This window comes from Rhincodon typus, chromosome 7 (genome assembly GCF_021869965.1).
Source record: "Rhincodon typus isolate 14 chromosome 7, sRhiTyp1.1, whole genome shotgun sequence".
In the NCBI taxonomy this organism is placed as follows: Eukaryota; Metazoa; Chordata; class Chondrichthyes; order Orectolobiformes; family Rhincodontidae; genus Rhincodon; species Rhincodon typus.
The window spans coordinates 21,452,086-21,473,632 of NC_063338.1; the positions used below are offsets into that span (position 1 = coordinate 21,452,086).

Here is a 21,547-nt window from a genome sequence, read left to right on the forward strand (position 1 = left end):
AATGGTATCAATGTGGATTTCACAAGTTTCAAAATCTCCCCTCCCCCTACCACATCCCAAAACCAGTCCAGCTCGTCCCTGCCTCCCTAACCTGTTCTTCCTCCCACCTATCCCCTCCTCCCACCTCAAGCCGCACCTCCATCTCCTACCGACTAACCTCATCCCGCCCCCTTGACCTGTCCGTCCTCCCTGGACTGACCTATACCCTTCCTAACTCCCCACCTACACTCACCTTTACTGGCCCCATCCCCGCCTCTTCAACCTGTTTGTTTCCTCTCCACCTATCCTCTCCTCTATCCATCTTCTATCCGCCTCCCACTCTCTCCCTATTTATTTCAGAACCCCTTTCTGCTCCCCTTTTTCTGATGAAGGGTCTAGGCCCGAAACGTCAGCCTCTCTGCTCCTATGATGCTGCTTGGCCTGCAGTGTTCATCCAGCCCTGCACCTTGTTGTCTCCTTTCTCAAGTCTCCTTCTTTATCCCACTCACTGCTCTGATTTGCAAAGCTGCCGATGATCTCAGCATGCACCTTTTATTTGTGGTCCATCCTCACAGGCTAACCTTCAGCTTGCAGCTTCTTTCTTTCGGATACCCAAGAAATGCAATGAGGACAAACAGTGGTGATGAAGACGCACCTGCACTCAATTTCACAATCGCAGTCACGAGCTCAAATAAAGTCACTGCACAAATGGTTGGGAACTGCAGAAAGGTGCACTTTACAGGTCAGGAAACACTGGCGACTACTGGCCTACAGCCAGGACTGGGGTCAAGAATAGTACTGATGTAGCTGGTTTGATGCAAGTTTGCACATGAGTCCTATTGCAGAAGCTGAGTACTTTGTTGGGGCTACCTACAACGGAAGATGATGGATGTATACAATCAAACGCTCGTGCACTGCGAAGTCTGCAGAAATCCTATAGTCATTCAAGAAATATGGATGAGTTTATCACCAGGGGTATTGGTGCAGAGCTTGGTGGCCTTCTGTTACAATGTGGAATGAGGTGGCAACTCCATGACACACTCAAGAACCCATGATATAACATCTGATGGATGATGAGTCAGCTTCCAATGCAGCACGACCAGCAATCATCTGAATGTCTAAGTTCTACATGGGCGCTTTGATTGCTGTAATTAATGCTGGCATCATGCTGTGGTTTATGGTGCACAGATAGGTTTGTAGGGTATCACCACAGTCTGACCTCCAACAGATCAATAAGATTGCTGAGGTGCCGCTCTGGGTAAGTGACATTGGTTTCACGGGGCTCGCACTTGCTGCCACACAGCTCTTGTCTCTCACTGCTTGCGAGATGACACTATCTGTGGCCTGTCAGCCGGCCAGGCCCAGGCTGCTTCTGCCCACACCATTAGGGGGCAGTCCACAGCCCCACCTTCAAGGCCGTCTGCAGTCACCTCCACTGAAAGTCAGGAGCTGTAGTGCATAGGACCACTAGGTCAGGCTGGGGGACACCAGCCAGACAAGTGCTAAGGGAAATGGAGTCCTGACTGAGAGTAATCATTCACGTGAGAGATGGGGGTGGTACTGGTGGTAAATTCAGCCGGGTGTGAGGCCAGTGGTGCAGTTGGTGGGATCACAGCGTGGCATCATTTAATTTATAACATTTGGTTTGGAATCTTCATTTTGCGGTAGGTTTTATTTTGACATAGTGGCCGAGCAGACTCACTGGCGGTCAGCGGCAGAGGGCTGGGAGGGGGCAGATCGTCTGGTGAATGGGAAGTGCTGCACTGGTGTTGCGTTTGTGAGCTAGAGAGGGGCTGTCCACTTGCCATCTCCCTCAGGCTCCTGAGCTGTTGGTTGCAGAGCTGTCTCCGGTGTACAGCATCCAGCAGACTATGTTGAATCTGGAGACCCGTTCTCCAAAGTACTTTCTGGAGCACTGGTGGCAATACGTTTCCGTATGCTGGAGTCATCGGCGATGTGGTCAGCGTATGTCCTGTCGCCTTCTTGCTTCTCCACAGTGGACCGATCCAGCCAGGACAGTGCCTTGCTACAGCTTGACAGCACACAACTGCTCCCAGGGCACTGGCCAATGACCTGCTTGATTTGCTGCCTTCGGTTAGGTATTAGCTGGATGTTGAGGGAGAGGAAGGTCGCTGCTGGTGTTGAGCCAGAGTAAACATGCGGCACCCACAGAGTGATGAGCGCATTGTTAATAGAAGAAGCCTGAAACCTCAGCCAAACTAATGTGCTAATGGGGGAATGAAATGCATTTGGTTCTCAAGGAAGGGAGAACCTATATGATTCTTCTCAAGTAACAGTGGAAATGCAGATGCAAAACAGTTGAAAATATCTCCAGGCACATTAAAGTTCCCAGTCACCTTCACAGCTGAGGCCAAACCTACACCTACTCTGCTCTGAGGTATGGCTGCAGCAGGCAACAGATTTAACTGAGAGCCTCCTTATGGAAGCTTAGAAACCTCACACCTTGCTGAGGTTCGGGTGGATGAGCATCTCTCTGAACATCCTAGAATCGTCTAGGCCCATCTCTCCGTCCTCTTGTTCTAACCTTATGCAGGAGAATGTCCTCCACATTCTTTTCCTTTGAATGTCCTTCACATTTTTTACACAGAGAGTGGTGGGTGCATGCCTTTTCATTACCCTATCTACTTGTGACTTCACTTTCAAGGAACTATGAACCTGCACCCCAAGGTCTCTCTTCAGCAACACTCCTCAGGACCCTACTGTTAAGTGAATAAGTCCTGCCCTGATTTGCCTTTCCAAAATTTTAAGGTGATTAGAGGAAGGTATGGGGAGATGTCAGAGGTAGGTTCTTCACACAGAGAGTGGTGGGCGTGTGGAATGCGCTGCTGGCAGTGGTAGCTTACATTAGGGACATTTAAGCGACTCTTAGAGTAGGCACATGGATGATAGTAAAATGTAGGGTATGCAGGGTAGTTTGATCTCGGAGTAGGCTAATAGGTCGGCACAACATCGTGGGCCGAAGGGCCTGTACTGTGCTGTACTGTTCTAGGTTCTCTGATATTTTTGCCAACATAACGTTCAATCATGATATTCTTGGGCAAGGGTGCTTGTGAGAACCAAAGGTAGCCGATGACTGGAATCATTTTTTTAAACACAAGTAAATGTCCATCCAACATTCTGTTTCTCAGCGAGGAGAAGACACAAAAGGAAAGTCTCCCTGACATGTTTTGTTCTTTAGAGTCTAATACAAAATATTGCATTCTTCTCAAATCATTCACAGACATCAGTCTTTACAGGGTTAAGCATATCCCGTTACACATTGTTTGGATTTTGACAGCTGCGTTATTGTGTAGTATGTAGAGCCAGCCGGGTCAGATTTTACACAGGCTAAGGGAAATTGCATCATTTTCTTTTTCAGGCAGTGATTTTTGGCTCCATTCGAGGATGTAATTAACTGTAAAATAAGAGGTCATGGGGGTGCATCAACTATCATGTAAACTTATTATAACTTACAGTACATGCAAATCTTAAATAATAGGGCACTGCAAACTTAAAAATGCTTGCATCCAGTTGCTCCCCTCCATGTCAAACTCTGCAGATAGAAAGGGTGGAATTTTACCAGCCACGTGGTAACAGGTTTGGAGATGCTGGAATGGTGGGTGGGTGGGGTGGTGGGGGGGAGGCGTGGTGTTGGTGGCATGGAATTAGGGTTAGTAAACTGCAGGAGGAACCTCAATGTGTTCCCATAACTGGGCAAATGTCCGAGGATCACTCATTCAGCGGGTGAGCAGACAGTCGAGGCTGTTAAGAAGCCAACTGTCAGAGATTTTTAAGGTGCATTTCATACTTACGCTGGGATGCAGACATTCCACAGTGTATCAGTGACTAACCTGCTGCAAGGAGCTGAGAGATCAACAGCTGATGAATGGTGCTGGAGGCAGGCTGGGATTCACTCAGAGCAAGGAAGTGATAAATTGGAGGGATTGATCAGTTGAGGAGCCATATAATGGTTAGAGTCTGTTCCAGGTCCACTTCACATTGCGCAGGTAGCAACAGTGCATGGAGAAGCTGGTATGTGTTCAGACTGCTCTACTGTGGAAGCGAGTGGGAGTTAGAAATAGATTCAACCACACGAAGCTGGGCTGCAACAACCAAAAAAGCAGTGGCCTCATGAGGGGAAAGGAAGATGCAGGTGAGCAGAGTGCATGGAGCGAAGAGTGATAGCCTTAGATTCGAGAATGGTCACATCAGATTTTCAGGGAAGAATGGGGAAAGAGGACAGTTGGCTAGAGGCCAGTAAGCTTAATGTCTACCACCAGGGAATTGCTGGAATCTATTACTGTAACGCTCAGAGGGCAACTGGAGACAGATTCTAAATAGTGTATTTTTATAACTATGTTATATTCTTTAATTTTTACCTTATAAAATGAACTCTGGCTGGATTTTAAAATGGCTGCCCGTGAGTAGACAAAGAGCAAGCTGACTGCTTCTTGTAATTTCCAGGACAACGATCAGGACTCATTATCTCCTGGACAGTGACAGTCCTTGCATTGTATGAACCTTCCAGATAAATCACATAAAGTACTAGAAGAGGCGATGTCTACCTCAATCTGTTCTGAATGATGGGGGCTAGCAAATCCTATTTATTGCTGCACTTAGTGTAAATGATTCCATGGTTATCTGTTGTAAAAAATAAAACAAAATCGACAATGGTATCATGAAGATCCAATTCGTGTTTTGTTTTACAATGGATCAGGATGGCAGTTCACCGCCATCTTCTCAGGATGTTTATGATTTAAGGCAATTAGGAATGAACGATAAATGCTGGACAAGCCAATGTCACCCACTTTCCATGGAAGAATAAATTTAAAAAAACCAAAATCCTGTCAAACATGATGCTGCGCTGACCCCTGTAGCAACATCCAGCCATGTCTCTTCTGTTTACCTGGCAGGTCTTGTCCTGCTGTTCTCCAGAAACAAATGTTCCTTTCAATACAGAGTGCCTCTCTCAAGCCCTTCACGGAGATGTTGATGAAGATGCTGCAATCTAAAGTCTTTTTAAGATGACCTTTTATCCAAATTTCTTGATTTAGCATGAGGTCTACACAGCAGCATCTCTTTAGAGTGTTTTCATGGGATCTCTTAAATCTGTAATAATGTAGGTTACTACTTACTTATCTGAATATTAAACATTTACTCTATGACAGATTGCCGCATTGCTATGGCATCTTGCACTTTGAATCTAGGTGGGTTCCCTTTAATCGGGACCTTACATTCCAATATCCCATCTCCTGTTCATACTTTCATTTATAATTGGATGGATAGTGTCCAGGCAATTAATTGATCACCTCTTACGAAATATTGCTGTTTGGTGCATGTTAACCTCCAGTAGGGTTGGAAGGTGGAAATGGGCATAACCTTGGGTTCTGACGAAATCTAGCCTGATGTTTCACTTTCCTTTTCGTCACTGAACACGAGGTCACTATCCACCCTTCCCTTCATCTTGTGTCATACATACTCAAGCTAGTTGCTTCCATTGACACCAAATGCTGCACGGTCTCAACTGAGGAGAACGTGCTTGTGTCAGGTTCAGATAAAAAACACTGCCCAATGTTGCACGTCACCGATCAGACATTCCACGTGAGCACACATAGGATAAAAGCTGGGGAAGGTCTTGCAGCACGGCAGTTGTGTTCCTACCTCTAGGCCAGAGGATTGGATTCGTGTCCCACTTAATCTGAAACTGTATCATGCCATGTCTGAACAAGTTGCTTAGAAATAACTATACAGGATAAAATGGTATCTGTGTAGCTAAATCTACCAACCTTCTGACTGCTGCAGTTTTGCCGTTTTGCCATTTGTTGGAGATGGGGGAGCTCGGTCATGGAGGCAGCGGCGGAGGTGACGAAGCGTTGATAGTGGCTGCGGCCCACTGCGAGCCCAGATGGCAGTCGGCAGCCTAGCGCCTGTGGGCCCAGGTGGAACTTCACCCAGCGCAGGTGAAATCATGCCCAACACAGGGCAGTGCAAGCTCTCGTGGGGAAAGCCCAGCACAGAGCGACTGCAGGCCCACTGCTTAAGGACAGACTCTAATATTTTAACTTCTAACTTTATTTTTCTACTTTATACTGAAAAGAACTGCAGTGATGATCTTTTTAACTTATTCCTTTATTGTTTTATTTTTGTACCTGAGATGGTGCTGAGAATGGTGAGATTGTACACTTTTCACTGTACTCCTATACCCCCGTACTTGAGCAGGCATGACAATAAAACCTAACTCTAATTCTGAATTTAAACAAAAAAAATGAACAAAGTTTATTCCATCTAAGTCGATTCAGACTACTATGAAAGCCATGGCTTCCTGTGTTGCATGCAGGATTCGAAATCATGCAGAACCATTGTACTTAAATCCCTATACATAGCATGACAATCGGTTTTAACTCAATAGGGCATTCTCTTTTAACAACATCTCAAAATTTAGCAAACACAAACACTGCATGCTGCTCATTTTTTACTGAGATTATTGTTATACTCCAAGCATGGTTATTCCTGAATTCATTCCATAATTTGTCACATGTTTAACATTACACTCACACTGGCTTTTTCACTGTTGTTTTGAAGGATACTTCAAGGTCTCAAAACAAAGAACTAAAGTCACTCAGGACTCGGTGGGAAATATTTTTACAAGTTTTAAATGATTTCATAAATTATTCATTTTAGTTAAAATACTGGGTCAAAATTGATATAAAACCATATTGAGGAAAAACAAGCAAATCAAAGATAATGGGTAGAGTAATTAAAACAACACATTAGAAAACAGAGAAAATAATGAAGGAATAAACATAAGGCCAATTTTATCCCTGCTTTCTTGCAGTTAAAGTGGCCGCAGATTTACTTATCCTCGTTCTATTGCTTTCTTCTCGGCTTGCAATTTTAACGTGTTCCTTCAAGCAAGAGAGAGGGCCACACTCCAGAAGTCAGCAGGATCCTTCTCTAAACACACAGACTGATTTCAAATGGCAGTAGCACCCAATAACAATTTTAATTAAAAGGCCTATCGTGAAATTCTGTTATGCTTTGCCTACAGGCCTGACGTAGTAGGAAGAGGTCTAAGAAACAAAAGGTACACAGAAGAAAAATGGGGCTTTTTTAGTTCTCTTTTGTTTACCTTTGGACAGGTAGAAGCAGGAAATGTCTTTGCCTCATCTCTCTACCCTGCGCAATGCTTTCCAGATCCTCCTCTTTACCACCAGGCTCATTCTTGGAGACCGTTGCTGGCCTCCTGCTGTCCAAAATCTTGCTGTCACTTGCTGGCTTGCCAGGATTTCCAGTCAGAATTCTGAACTACCCTGCACCTGGAGTCAAACTCATGCAAGGATCAATAGAAATTACAGAACAGACATTCCAGCCTTTGGTGCAATGCCAGGGTGAGTGCGCTCTCTGGTAACTGCATTCTTAGGGCAGAGCTAAACATGCAGCAAATAAATACAAGCTTGCCACCAATTCAGATCCATGTGTAGGCAGAAGGGACTGCCTAAAGTCTTCAGTCCCAGATGCTATAGTTAACCCAGCTCACAACAGCTGCTGCCCCATGTGTAGTCGATCACCTGAGTAGCAGTGATAAGGGTTCCTTCAATCAAAAATTGAAGGACAGGACTTCAGGCGGAGGGGGTTGGTCAATCTCCCTGCACCCTATCACAGTGAACACCCTGCTCCTAACATGAGAGATCCCTCATCCCCTACCCTCGCAACACTTAACATTTACCCTGGGTCACACTGCAATCCTTGGGATCTGGGGTAGTAGCCGCAGCATTCCCTATGGCACTGCTGAGTGCAAGAGGTGACAGAGTGTCTCACGGAGTGGGACCTCTGCCTCGATTCCTGGGGAAAACTCACCAGTGGTTTTGCCTGATTAGCATTTGATTCCATGAACCTTGAGACAGGCTCTCACCAAGTCTCCATCAAGTAGGCAAAATCCCCAGTGACCCGATACATTTCTGCCCAATATCTGAAATCTTTTGGAATCAGTCAGAAAATTGAAATATAACATTGTAAAACTGAGGAAAACAGAAAGATCTGATTATTTTAACTGAACATAAGACTGTAGCTACTTTGCAAAACATCATGGACATTTTTCCTGCCTCACTGGTTTGAACTTCAACATGAATCCTACACAGCTTTAAAACTAAAACATTCCAAAAATGAAATAATTGCTCAGGTCGTGCTTTTTGCAGATTATGTATGATTTTTACTCATTTTTCTGTCGCAATGCAACATGTGATATACAAGATACTGCATGTGCACAAACCTCAATTACAAAAGATTGCTTCTATTAGCAGCTTTACAGGTTGTGTGCCCAGTCTAGGGGACCATCAAGCAAGGCAGGAGATTTGGGAGTTCAAATCTCTTGAAATATCGATAACTAGAAGGTTAGTTTCATCTGCACAACTCCCACTGGAAGTTAAAATTGACCTTTATGTTTTCAACACCGAAGGGCAGGAACTGCTTGGCTCTGTACTCTGAACAAACCTTTCAGATACCTATCTCGTACATAGATGTTTAAATTATATTGGGTGGCATCAATGTTAAAAAAAATCTGAAAGGAATTCAATGCAGAGCATAGAATGATCATACAAGAAAAAAAAAATTGGTCATTTCTACCCTCTTCCAAAATTTATTCTTGAGTGGCATGCCTATTGATGTATTCTTTCTTTTTCATCGTTCTTGCCTTCCAGCATGCATCAGAAGACATATTAGTCAGAGCAGTGACATTGTACAGTTGTTGATTTCCATGTACTTCTGATTTTCTGCATTGATGTGTCGAGACTAGTGTCTAAGTGTTTTGTATAGCTGCTCTCTGTCCACATCAGGGAGCACTATTCTTTTGAAGAGTACACAAGGCCTGTAGCACAATGAGTGCATGCAAAAATCCCCAGCTAGTGCTGCCTGTTTCTGGTTGCTAATACAGTATGTTGGAAAGGGTTAGGGAGACAAAACTAGAACTTAGGAATTCAATGCTGAAGGCAATTGAGAGGTAAAGCAATTGAGGGAATGCAAAGAAGAGATACACAGATGCAGAATTCTTCAAGGGCTGAAGAGATGGAGAGGTGCAAGATCTCCAAGGCACTTAAATACAGAGATGAGAAATTTAACTCTAAGGCATTGAGCCATGAGCTAATTTATGTCAGCGATCACATGGCTGATGGGTGACTAGAGCTGGTTGCAGTTTGGAATATATCCAGCAGAATGTAGGATTTGTTTAATTTTATGGGGGCTTGGACAGCAATCAAAGGAATATTGGAATTGTTGAGTGTGGATGTGACAGATATATCTACAAGGATTTCAATAGGAGACTGGCTGAGTCAGAAGCTGAGATGGGTGTTGTTATGAATATCTGTACAGGTCCTGAATAGCATGATATATACAGGTACACAGGGCTCCTTTATGATCATTACCAAAACTGATAAAGTTCCAAATAATTGATTCATTCAAAAATATGAAAAGATAGTGGTGGTCTTCAGGGATAGTTATTGGGAGCCTTGCGTTTCCTGTTGTATATTAATAAGTTAGACCATGGTCTAGAGGCCATTAGTGCAAAATTTATAGATTTGTGAAACATTGAAGCATTGTAAACTTTGAGGGAGGTAGTGTAGAACTTTAAACGGTCAAAGAGATGTTGGTGAAATGGGTGGACAAGTGCCAGATGAAGTTCAATGAGGAGTAGGGTGAAGTGATTCATTTTGGTAGGAAGAATATGGAGAGACTATGAATATGAATATGAAATAATTATTACAACTATAAATCCAGTACATGTCCAGAACCTAGGTAATATATTTGCATGAATCATTTTAGGTAGTAGGACAGATTGAGAGATCACTTAATAAAGCATACAGTGTTTTAGGCTTCATTAATAGGAGAATGCAGGTAAGAGCAAAGAGGTGATATTGCATAAAAGCAGAATTTTGCAGCTACTGGAATATGAAATAAAAACATAAATTCCTGGACAAATGCAGCAAGTCTGACAGCATCTGTGCAGACAGAAACAGAGTTGATGTTGCGAGTTCAATAAGACTCTTCTTCAGAATGTTATTTTGTGTTTTAGCTTACCTAAGACACTAATTCAACTGCAGTTGGAGTACTGCATCCAGCTCTGGGCACTATACTTTAGGAAGGATGTAGAAGATTGGGGCAAGTGTGGAAAAGTTTCAAGAGAATGGTTCCAAGGATGACAAGCTGCAGTTATGTAGGTAAATTAGAGAAGTCATGACTGATACTCATGGAGAAGAGAAAGCTGAAAGGAGGTGCCTGGGGTGTCTAGATGGAGGAAAGGTGGAAAAACTGTTTCCATCAGAGTTCAAAATACACAGAGGAGACAGGAAAATCTACTCCAAAAATCCCAAAGCACGCTGGAAAATTCATTCATGGATCAATTGGTGAAAGGCCGCCTTGCAACTTGAATGGAAGGAAGTAGTGAGGAGTCGCTCCTCCAGCTCCAAGCTGGTTCTTTCCTCTGTTGACAGGCTCACTTCGTGAACTATCAGCAACAATGTTGGGAGAGAAACAACCTGTCACAGGAGGAACACTAAGCAGTTTGAAATGCAAGGGTTGGCAGTGAGGGTGTTACTGGGAAAGTGCCCCCTGGTGGTGAGGGTGAGCTTGAGATAGGATTGAGATAGGAGCTGGTGCCTGGAACCACACTCGTTTTTTGCCAAGGAGGTCATCTATGGCTGTGGGATGGGGTGAGGAGGGAAGGGTGGTTGGGGAGGAAAAAGAGGCTGTGAGGGAGCTGGGGGCAGTCACGTATGTGGCAGGTGAGGAAGTTGTAAGGATGCAGCAAAGATGAAGAACTGCAAGGGTGCTAGAGGAGACGGGAGGTCACAGGTGGGCAGAAGATAGACATGGTGGCTACAAGGGGTTGGAGGTGGAACTATGGGGGCTGAAAGAGGTAGGGAGACTGCGAAGGTCTTGTAGGAGTTGGGGTGATTTCAGGCAGATGCAGGAGTGGTATGGGGATTATGCGGAGGCTGTGAAGGAACTGGGGGAGATGGTGGGTATCCAGAAGTGAGGTCTGTAAGGGGAGGGAGAAGGCAGGGAAGCTACAGGAGTGTAGGCAGAAAGGGAGGCTACAAGGAGTGGGAAGGCAGGATGGCTGAAAAGAAAAGAGACCATTTCAAACCACTCAGCTAACTGGAGACAGGAATAATTGAAATCATGAGGTACTCATATTCTTGCAAATGAATGTGGAATCTTTAGCCTAAAGCTGCAAATGAGTAGGAGTTACTGTATGAGAGAAAGTGCGATGGGTGGTATTGTAATGAACGCTGTGTCAATTGTTAAATTTAAATCTTTGATTGAGTGCTGAGATGTCATAAAAAGGGTAGTAAGTGCATGTTTAAAATATTCCAATTTTGTTAATATGTGGTGAACTCACATCAGCTGTGACTGCAAGAAGCTGGAAGGTGCGTTTAATATGATGGCTCATTGTATTTAGAGTCTATGTTAGTTATGTTGAAAACTTGTGTCTGTTATCTTATGTCAATTTGTGGTGTCTAGGAAATTCATGTTTTCCTTCAATTCCTCTTCTGACTCAGTCCCAATACTCCATTCTTCAACAGACAGCTGGTAATGTTAGCACGTGACTGAATCACATATTGAAAGACTCTGTACGAATGAAAAAGGACGCCCCTCCCCCCGTAAATCTAACTACAGTCCCCAGAAATCAAAAAGTAGCCCTCAAGAATTTGTCTTAATTATTCATTCACGGGACGTGGATGTTGCTAGTGCTGATGGCCATCCCTAATTGCTCAGAGGGCAGTTATGAGTCATCTACATTGTGGAGTCACATGTAGGCTAGGCCAGGTAAGGAGGCAGTTTACTTCCCTATAGGACATCTTAACAGAAGACTTGAAAGAAAAAAAAACATTTTTGTGCGGATTCTCACTTGTGAAAGAATTGAGAATGAGAGGGAATAGATTTAAAGTAATTGGCAAATGATACAACAGTAGTACGACAAAAGCCGTTTTTCACTTCGTGAGTTATTGAGATCTGGAATGCACAATCTATGAGTGTGGTGCAGGCATATTTGATCACAGCATTCAAAAGGGAATTACATTCCTTTGAAAAATAAAACAATTTGCAGGGTCACAGTAAGAAGGTGGCAGATCGACAAAACTGAATTGCTCATTCAGAGAAGCAGTATACACATGATGTGAAAAATAGCCTCCTTCTGGATTCTGACAATTCTGTGGCCCTATTAAATGGACAATGCAGCCTGGATGAGAGCATGGCTGAGAGAGATAGCAAGGGAGTATGGTGAATGCTTCTTTATCAAACTGGAAGGAAGTGTCTTCCAGGATCAGTATTGGTACCATTGCTCTTTTCGTTATAAATTAATGACCAGGTGACCAGGTTTGAGTCAAGGGCACAATTACCAAATTTGCAGATCACAAACTTGAAAATGTGGTTGTCAGTGAAAACAATATCTGCAGATTTCAAGAGAATATTGACAGACTGGTGAAATGACCAGTCACGTGGCATGTGAAGTTTAATGTAAAGCAATATGAAATAATGCACTTTGTGATAAAAACTATGTCAGCAATTTAAATAAAGTGTGGAATTTTAAGGGGTGTGTAAAAACAAGGTGAGCTCTGAATTCACATACACTGGTGGCACTGTTGCAAGTTAGATTTGGTTTAAATCGCTTCAGGCAGTCTAAACCTGCCTCTCACTAGGAAAGCATTTGCAACATAGTACTGCAACTATTTTGATATCTAATGACTATATCACTTTAAGGAAAGTTTGGGGTGAAAACTGCAAAGAAATGTCATTTTTAAAAAAAATTCTTTCATGGGATTTTACAGTCATTGATGAGTCCAGCATTTTTTGCCTTTCACCAATTGCCTTACAACATCATTTAGAATAGAATCCCTACAGTGTGGAAGCAGGCCATTCAGCCCACTGAATCAGAACAACCCTCTGAAGAGCATCCCATCCAGACCCTCCCTGTCCCTGTAACCCTACATTTCCCATGCTAACCTACCTAGCCTGCACATCCCTAGACATTATGGGGTAATTTAGCATGGCCAATTCACCCAACCTGCACATCTGTGGACTGGGGTGGAAATCTGAACATCCAGAGGAAACCCATGCAGACACAGGAAGAACATGTAAACTCCACACAGACAGTCAGCTGAGGGTGGAATTGAACCCAGGTCCCTAGCACTGTGAGGCAGCAGTGCTAACCACTGAGCTACCATGCTGCCCTTAGTTAACAGTCAGCCACAATGCTGTGGGTCTGATGTCATAGACCAGGTAAGATGTGCTGATTTCCTTTCGTAAAATACATGACTGAATCAGAAGGGGTTTTTTTTAATGACAACTGACAGTTTAATGGACACCATTACTGAGATTAGTGAACTGATTTGTTAATTGAATCTAAATTCTTGCAATGGCCATAGTGGGATTTGAACCTGTATGTGCAGAACATTAGTCTAGGCCTCTGGATTACTAATCCAGCAACATTCCCATTACATCCTTCTCGCCTCCTAAAAGGTGGACAGAGAAGTGCTTGCCACAGCTTGGTGCTGCAGAAATGAGGAGGAATTTTAGAGTTAAGGGAGCTTTTGTTGAAACATCACTACACATGAACAGATCTGTGAATACATGATTCTGTCACTGGCAAACAGATGTTCTACTGTGTTGCATCATTGTTTCAGTGTAATTTGCTCAAAATGGCCAAACCATTGCAAAGATGAAGGAATTTTGAGCAGAGATCATATCCAGTGCAAATCAAGTTGCAACAATGTTCTGTGCTAGTTTAAATAATATTGCTCTTAAATCTGATACTACTTCACAAATCAGACATGGTCCTGGATCAAATAAGCTATTAACATTGGTTACTAATTTTGCCTTTTTACAGGCTTTGTCAGAGATCTTTGAAATAAAATTGATTCTTTAGAATACATAACATTAATAAGCACTGTTTCTATGATTTTGAATTTTTAAAAAATCTAATAAGAATCTGCCCAGTGTACATCGATATAACCAGCAAATGGTTCTGCATTGTGTTTTTAAATATGTTTCATACAATAAAGCTGGCCTAAAACTACACAAAATTAACCCTCTTAAATGTATGTGGAAAATATTTCAAGCAATAAGTTTAAAAAGTTGTTCTAAAACACAAGCTCATGCTAGATTTTACATCTGGTGTTACACAAATGAGTTTGAGCAGAGATTTGAGAAGAAATACCTCTTCACAATCAGCTCAATTTTTGTCCACACTAACAACTATGCCCAAAAGCAATTAGTCTACCCTAGGAATTTCTAAATGGAAACTGCTCATGAATATTCGCGTATTTAAAATAAATGCTGCTCTTATTAATATGAACAGTTTTGAAGTGCAGAAGGTGTGGGACTCTGGTTTGACAACACCATTAATATTTGAGGAAATTTTAGGAAGGGTTAGTGGAAGTGTCATTCCCCGAAAATGTAAAGTTGGGAATAATTTTGGGCAGATTGCCACAAAGGCATTTATTGGTCATTGAGCCAGTGACTGACCCAAGGTACTTTCTGCCCCCTATCCGATTACCAGCAGCTTTTTTGACCCAGCAATGACACCAGCAAAGGGAGACCACTGCTGGCACTATCTGAAACAGAGGTATTATGGATCTGGACCTAAAGCTAAGTACAAAGGCCATTGCGTGGGAGGTGGTGGGTCATGTTCCACAGGGCAGTGGGTTGTGCGATGGTAGTTTTTATTTAGTTCATTGGATGTGGGCATCACTGGCTGAGCCAACATTTATTGCCCGTCCCTAATTGCCCGAGGGCAGCTAAGAGTCAACCCGCATTGCTGTGAGTCTGAGTCACATACAGGACAGCAGTTTCCTTCCCTAAAGGACATTTATGAACCCGATGGGTTTTTTCCAACAATCAGCAGTGGTTTCATGGTCATGATTAGACATTCAATTCCAGCTTCTTTTTTTGATTGAATTCAAATTCCACCATCTGCCATGGAATATTGCCTGGGTCTCTGTATTAACATTCTAGCAATAATACCATTAGAGCATCACCTCACCCTAAGTTGGAGATCGGGAGATTCAGGTTGCCCAACAAAGCAGGAATCTCTTCTTCTGGCTTGGCACAAGACCACAGGGTACATCTGGCCTTAGAACCTGCCACCACAGGTAAAATCCTAGCAGGGCTGAGAATAGCCCTTAAGTGGCTATCAATTGGCCCACTGGTAGTCAGGTTACTCAACAACATCCCCTACCCTGCCCATCCCCACTGCCGGAAAAATGCTAGCGGACAGACATCACTGCCATAATGCACCATTTTACTCATCCACTCCTGGCTACCAATTCACAGCCAGGAGATTAAATTTCAAGCCATTCTACTTTAAGTTTAGTTCTGGATATGGTGGTTTGAAACAGACATTCAAACATGACAATGTGAAGAGTCGTGGCCTCTAGCATCAGGGGAACTGACTTGCAAGGAAGAGCTAGGCATTAAAAGCAAACTACTGCAAGTGCTTGAGATCTGAAATAAGGTGACAAATGGCAAAGCAACCTTAACAGTTTGAACTATCTATTCGCGTTCCTATTTCTTATGGTCTTATAGTGCTGGAAAATCTCAGTGGGTCACGTAGCATCTGTGGAGAGGGAAACAGAATTAATGTGTCAAGTCCAATAGGAGTCTTCACTGAAGAACTAGGGAGGTTTGGTGTCAAAAGCCTTGACTGACATGGGCTGACACAAACATGGAAGAAACATTTAGGACTGGAGTTCAGAAGTTCACGTTCAGTCAAAAACTGATTAACATCCAGCTGGGGCTTCTGGCTTGGTCAGTAAAGGTGAAGGCATTCCTTATCTCTCCTTTTGAATGTAATATTTTCCTATTTTCCAAATATGGCTGGAATGGGGGCATGCTTGAAGCTGAGCAACTGCGTTTAAAAGGGGGAAAAGTTGCATATACCCAGAGGTAATGTTACTCAGTAAGCTGAGCTTAAAAATGGGAACCTTCTACTTAATTACTTCCAGTTCAACATCTTCATATACCCAATTTGTTTTTCTTTTGGGGTTGGGATTGTGAATCGGATGAGTGTGAAGAAGTGACATTTTGCTCAATCAAGTAATTTGTGTTCAGACAATTCAGCTAATAAATAACTGAAAAAGCTTACATTACATTTTCTTGTTTTATGATAAGATTTTCATGTGTCATATCTGTTATATTGAAATCGTAAAATTGGTTCTGTACCTAATTTTTAACGAACTCCAATGAAGTTTACTGTAATTTGATTCATATTACCATTCAACTATCAATAGATTTTCTGCATGTGACTGAGCTATCACTAAGCCTGACAGTGTGTAGGGACAGAATGAATGGCTGACTATCAGGCAGTCAAGAAGAAATAGTTGTGTTGCACAGGAGTCTTCTGAGTACATCCCAATCTCCAACCAGTATTTTGGTTCCGAACATGGCTTAAAGTGATGGTTCAACTGGAGACTGCGGTAGAGACAAGTCCATGGCACCATGGCTGGTTCAGTTTTTCTAGGTTTTTTTGTGAAGGGAAGGGGTACAAGGAAGACTGGAACAGCAATATTGATTGGAGATTTAATGGCTACAGGAACTGACAGGCATTTCTGTGGCTTGAATCCAGGATAAAGTAGTGTTTCCCTGGTGCCAGGAACAAGGACGTCATCAAAAGGCTGAAGACAACCCTGAAAGGAGAAGGTGAACTGCTAGCAGTTGTGGTTCACATTACTGCTGATGACATCGGTGAAAAGAGGCAGTGGTCCTGCAATTATCAGTCAGGAATCTAGGTAGTACCTCAGAGGAAGTAATCTCTGGGTTAGGAGAAGGGAATAGTTGTACATACAACTTTGAGGAATTTCTTAGAGGCATACAGCATGGAAACAGACCTTTCGGTCCAACTAGTCCACGCCGACTATGTTCCCAAACTAAACTAGTCTCACTTACCTGCGCTTGACCCATATCCCTCCAACATTTCCTATTCATGTACTTATCCAAATGTCTTTTAAATGTTCTAACGATACCTACACCCACCACTTCCTCTGGCAGTTCATTCCACATATGAACCACACTCTGTTTAAAAAATTGCCCCTCGTGTCCTTTTTAAAACTTTCTCCTCTCACGTTAAAAATATGCCCCCTAGTTTTGAACTCCCCTGCCCTAGGAAAAAAGCCATTGCTATTCAGCTCATCTGTGCTCCTCATGATTTTATTAATCTCTATAAGGTCACCACTCACATTCCTGCATTCCAGTGAAAAAAAGTCCCAGCTATCCAGCCTATTTTTATAACTCAAACCCTCGATTCCAGGCAACATTCTGGTAAATCTTTTCTGAACCCTCTTCAATTTAATAATATTCTTCCAGAACTGCACACAGTATTCCAGAAGAAGCTTCATCAATGTCCTGTACAACGTCAACATGACATCTCAATTCTTATACTCAAAGCTGAAAACAAAAAATGCTGGAAATTACAGAAGTCTGAGCAATGAAGATAAGCGTGTTAAATGCTTTCTTAACCACCCTGTCTACCTGTGATGCAAATTATGTACCTGAACCCCGAGGTCTCTCTCTGTTTGCAACACTACCATTAATTGTATAAGTCCTGCTTTTGCAATACCTTGCATTTATCCAAATTAAACTCCATCCGACACTCCTCAGCACATTGACCATATTGATCAAGATCTCTTTGTAATCTTAACCTTCTTCACTGTCCACTATACCACCGGCTTTTGTGTCAAACTTACTATACACGCAAGTGAATGCATAGAGCATAGTTAATAAGACTGAGTTGCAGGTGTATGCAAACAGATGGAATTATGATATTGTGTCCATAACAGGCACCTTGCTCAACTAACAGTGGGACTCAATATTAATTATTCCCAGATATAGGGTGAACAGACAAGATAAGAAAGAAAGGTTGAAGGGCGGCAGTCTTGATTATGGAGAATACTGCACTTCTGGAGAGAAAGGCTGTACCAGGAGGGTCAAGGACAGAATTTATTTGGCCAGAGCTAAGGATGAAAAACGTTATAATTACATTTTTTGGGGTAGTCTTTAGGTCACCAACTAGTGGGATAATAATTTTCAAGGTTTCCTTTGAATAAAGTGTGGTTCCAGACGCGTGGAGAATTCTAAACGTTGAAAATAATTTAAAAAAAAGAACGTGATTGTAAGCCCTGCAACAACAGTTGACTCAGTTTAAACTTGATGGTGGAGATCCTCTTACTAATGATAAACTATGGCAAACTTCACTGTCACTTGAACAAAAATGGGTTAGTTAAGGAAAATCAGCACAGAATAGTAAAAAGTAAATTATGAATAACTGAGATTTTTGATGAGGTGAGAGAGACAGTTGATGAGGATAATGTTGTCAAGTTGGTGTACATGGACTTCTAAGAGATATTTGACAAGAGTGCCATACAACAGATTTCTGAGTGAAGTTACAGCTCATGGACTACAAGGGATAGTAACAACATGGATACAAATTTGGCCAAATGACAGGAAAGTGGGAGTCAGAGTAAACAAATATTCTTTGACAGGAAGAACATTAATACTGGAGTTCTTTTGAGATCAATTTTAGGAACCCTGCTCTACCTGTTATATATTAATGACCCATACCTCGTCAAACAATATAAAATTTGTAGGTATTGTGAACCGTAAGGTCGAGTTGAACTTCAAAAAAACAATTTGGTAGATTGGATGGACAAGTAGCAGATGAAATTCAATACAGAGATGTGCAAAGTGGTAAGATCAGCTACAATCTTCTTGAATGGCGAAGCAGACTCAAAGGGCTAATTGGCTTCTAATTCCTTTGTCTTGTCTCTCGTTTTGGTAGAAGGAACATCAGAGACAGAACAAAGGGAAAATACTAAGGGTGGTGGAAGAACAGAGACACAAGGATGAATGGGTGCATGCATTGTGGAAGATAGCAAGACAGGTTGAGTAATCAGTTTGAAACGCATACAGTGTCTTTATTATTAAGGGCATCAAGTACAAAAGTAAGGAATTATGTTAAAAACTTGCATAAAACACTGCTTCGGCCTCAACTGGAGTACTGAGGTTTCAAAATCATGAAGGGCTTGGATAAAGTAAATAGAGAGAATTTTGCATGAGTGGAAGGATGGGAACTTAACGATTCAGATGTAAGATAGTAGGCAAAAGAAGTAATGACGAGATGAGGAAATATTTTTTCTTTCAATCAGAGGTGAGGAGCTGAAATAGAGTGAGTGTCTGATAGTGTGGAGGTAGTAGGATCAAGCGAAGCATTCAGGAGGGAACTGGATTGTTTTCAGAAAATGAGGGCCATGGGATAAAAATGAGGTGTAGCACTGGATTAACTGGTCCTTCAGAAGAACAGCGCAGACATGATTGGCTGAATGCTCTCCTTCTGAGCTGTAATCATTCTTTCATTGTTTGGTTCTGTAAGGTGTTTTGGTCTCAGGATTTAACAAGAACCAATGACTTGTCAGATACTATAGCCAAAAGTCCCAGATTACGGAAGTGTTTATGTGATTCAGTTGTAAGAGTGTAAATTCAGTTCCTCTTTCTTTTCCTTCTGTCCAGTCTATATTAGGTCCCTGACATTGAGCAGGGCGGAGGAGAGACTGATGCTCATAGTTTCGGCTTTCTCACGTTACGTGTTCCATGAGGTCACTTATACACTCACTGGCTTAATGCTGCTCTGGAAACCCCTTGTGAATTTCCACAATCCCTATGACATCAACCGAAAATGCTAAGATATATAGAGAAACCACGAGGCACAAAAAAAATCTGAAATAAAACAGAAAGTACTGGAAGTGCACAGCAGCTCTAGCTTGATATGACACGGTCTTTTCAATACAGTCACTTGCCTTTTATCTCTCAAATGCTGACAGACTTTCATCTGTGACTTCAAAAAGATCGATTTTGATATAAAATATAGGAGCTGGCTTTGAGGGTTTGTCATATCTTTGTTCTAACATGGCAGTCCAAACTAACTTCCAAAGAAAGATTAAAATCCCAACTTCTCTTACTAGTTTTTAGGTTATTTTCTCTTCAAATTTATTCCTCTGATTGGGTCCTCCCTCTCCTGAAGGATTCATTGGCATCCAGAAAATAATCCTCTAATGGATTATCCCAATGATCTTTCTCCTGTGTCACGTTGAATAATGTGCGTCAAGAGGCATTTTGACCAAAGATAAAAGTGGTAGGGTTGGGAGGTAGGGTGGAGGTGGCGTGTGGTGGTGAATCCCATTCTCAACATTCATGCCAAATTCTACTCCTGTCCTAATTCCTCCCAAGTGAAATGTTGTGGGATTACCAGTGAAAATATGTGTCACCAGGAAAATCACATAGCTGACTCTACAATGACCAGAAGGAAACTACAGATCCTCTAGTCTATTCACTGCTTTACCAGGTGATGTGGTGTATTTATCCAAGGAGCCATTCGGATTATAAAATAAATCTTAGCTGCTCTGATGCTGTTGAGTCTACAATTGTTAAAAACTCACCCATATCATTATTTTTAATTTAGCTAAATCCGGTACTCAGCTCTCGGAATTTTGCAAAGGGGAGACAGCATCCAGGGGCCTCCTTGGACAAAGGCGAGAGTTTTAAATGGAAGATCGCACGTTTAAGTGAGGAGGTGCAGTCCCCTTTACGGAACCCGTTAACAGGCCATTTGAAATGAAAATAGAACGCATCCTAAAAGGCCAAGCTGTAACAAGATAACTACAGGAACCAACACCACCGCAAGACATGTTCTGTTGCAAGCTGTTACTCTAACTCAGAATGCGGATGTATGGCCAGACTTTAAATTCGACTCACACCGAGTCCCTCCAACAAGCTCCACTCAACATGATCTGACGAGCAAGGGACACTGGAGTGATGGTAATTTGAGATTGCCCGCAAATATTTGTTGGGCTGCACATCCGAATTGGCCAATCGGAGCATCAAAATGGAGCTCAGCATAATTTTCACTGACATCTTACCAAATCGCGCGCACACACACACAAACGATCAATAACAAATGTTGCTTACAGTGACACCATCCTAAATGACAGCACCAGTGCCGTTTGAAGCATTTGCCATGGCTGTGGGTGGCACAGATCGAGAGGCTGTCACAGGGCTGGAAGTCTGGCCTTCCCGCGCAGTTCCGCGCCATCGCCTGAGCTTCGTCCACCTTCTCGCTCTTCACAACCTTCTTCACATCAGAGGCCATCGTCCTGTCTGAGAGCATTGGGTGGGGGTGGACGTGGTAGGGAGGTGGGGGAGGCAAAACTCAATCCAGGGGATCAACTTCAATTAGGCTGGAAAGTTGGATATTTCAACCTACTTTGGAGAGTTTGGGGAAGGGGGATTGGCCTGGGATTGATAATGGGAGCTGGGCTGGGGTTGGGAAGAGACTGTGGCAGTTCACAGTTCGGGTTGGAGATTCGGAGAAAGAGGTGAAGGCCCCAGGGGTAGTGACACGGGATTTAACTGGAAGCGGGTCCTCCTGGGGCTCTCTGTACCTGCAGCTCCCACAAAAAGTAACCACGAGGGAAGCGCCCCCTCGTGCGCTCAGGAGGGGGGTTGGGGGGGGGGGGGGCGGGGGGGGAAA

The 21,547-nt window shown here is 42.8% G+C and overlaps 1 protein-coding gene across 1 annotated transcript in view; it reads right to left on the minus strand.

Annotated features, from left to right (window-relative positions):
- Positions 1 to 21,511, minus strand: part of c7h3orf70 (chromosome 7 C3orf70 homolog) — a 38,234-nt gene extending 16,723 nt beyond the window's left edge. Inside the window, exon 1 of the mRNA XM_048598735.1 lies at positions 20,986 to 21,511. Within this exon, the coding sequence (XP_048454692.1) occupies positions 20,986 to 21,184 (199 nt within the window). The 5' untranslated portion in view covers positions 21,185 to 21,511. The remainder of the gene's footprint in view (positions 1 to 20,985) is intronic.
- Positions 21,512 to 21,547: the final 36 nt, after the last annotated feature.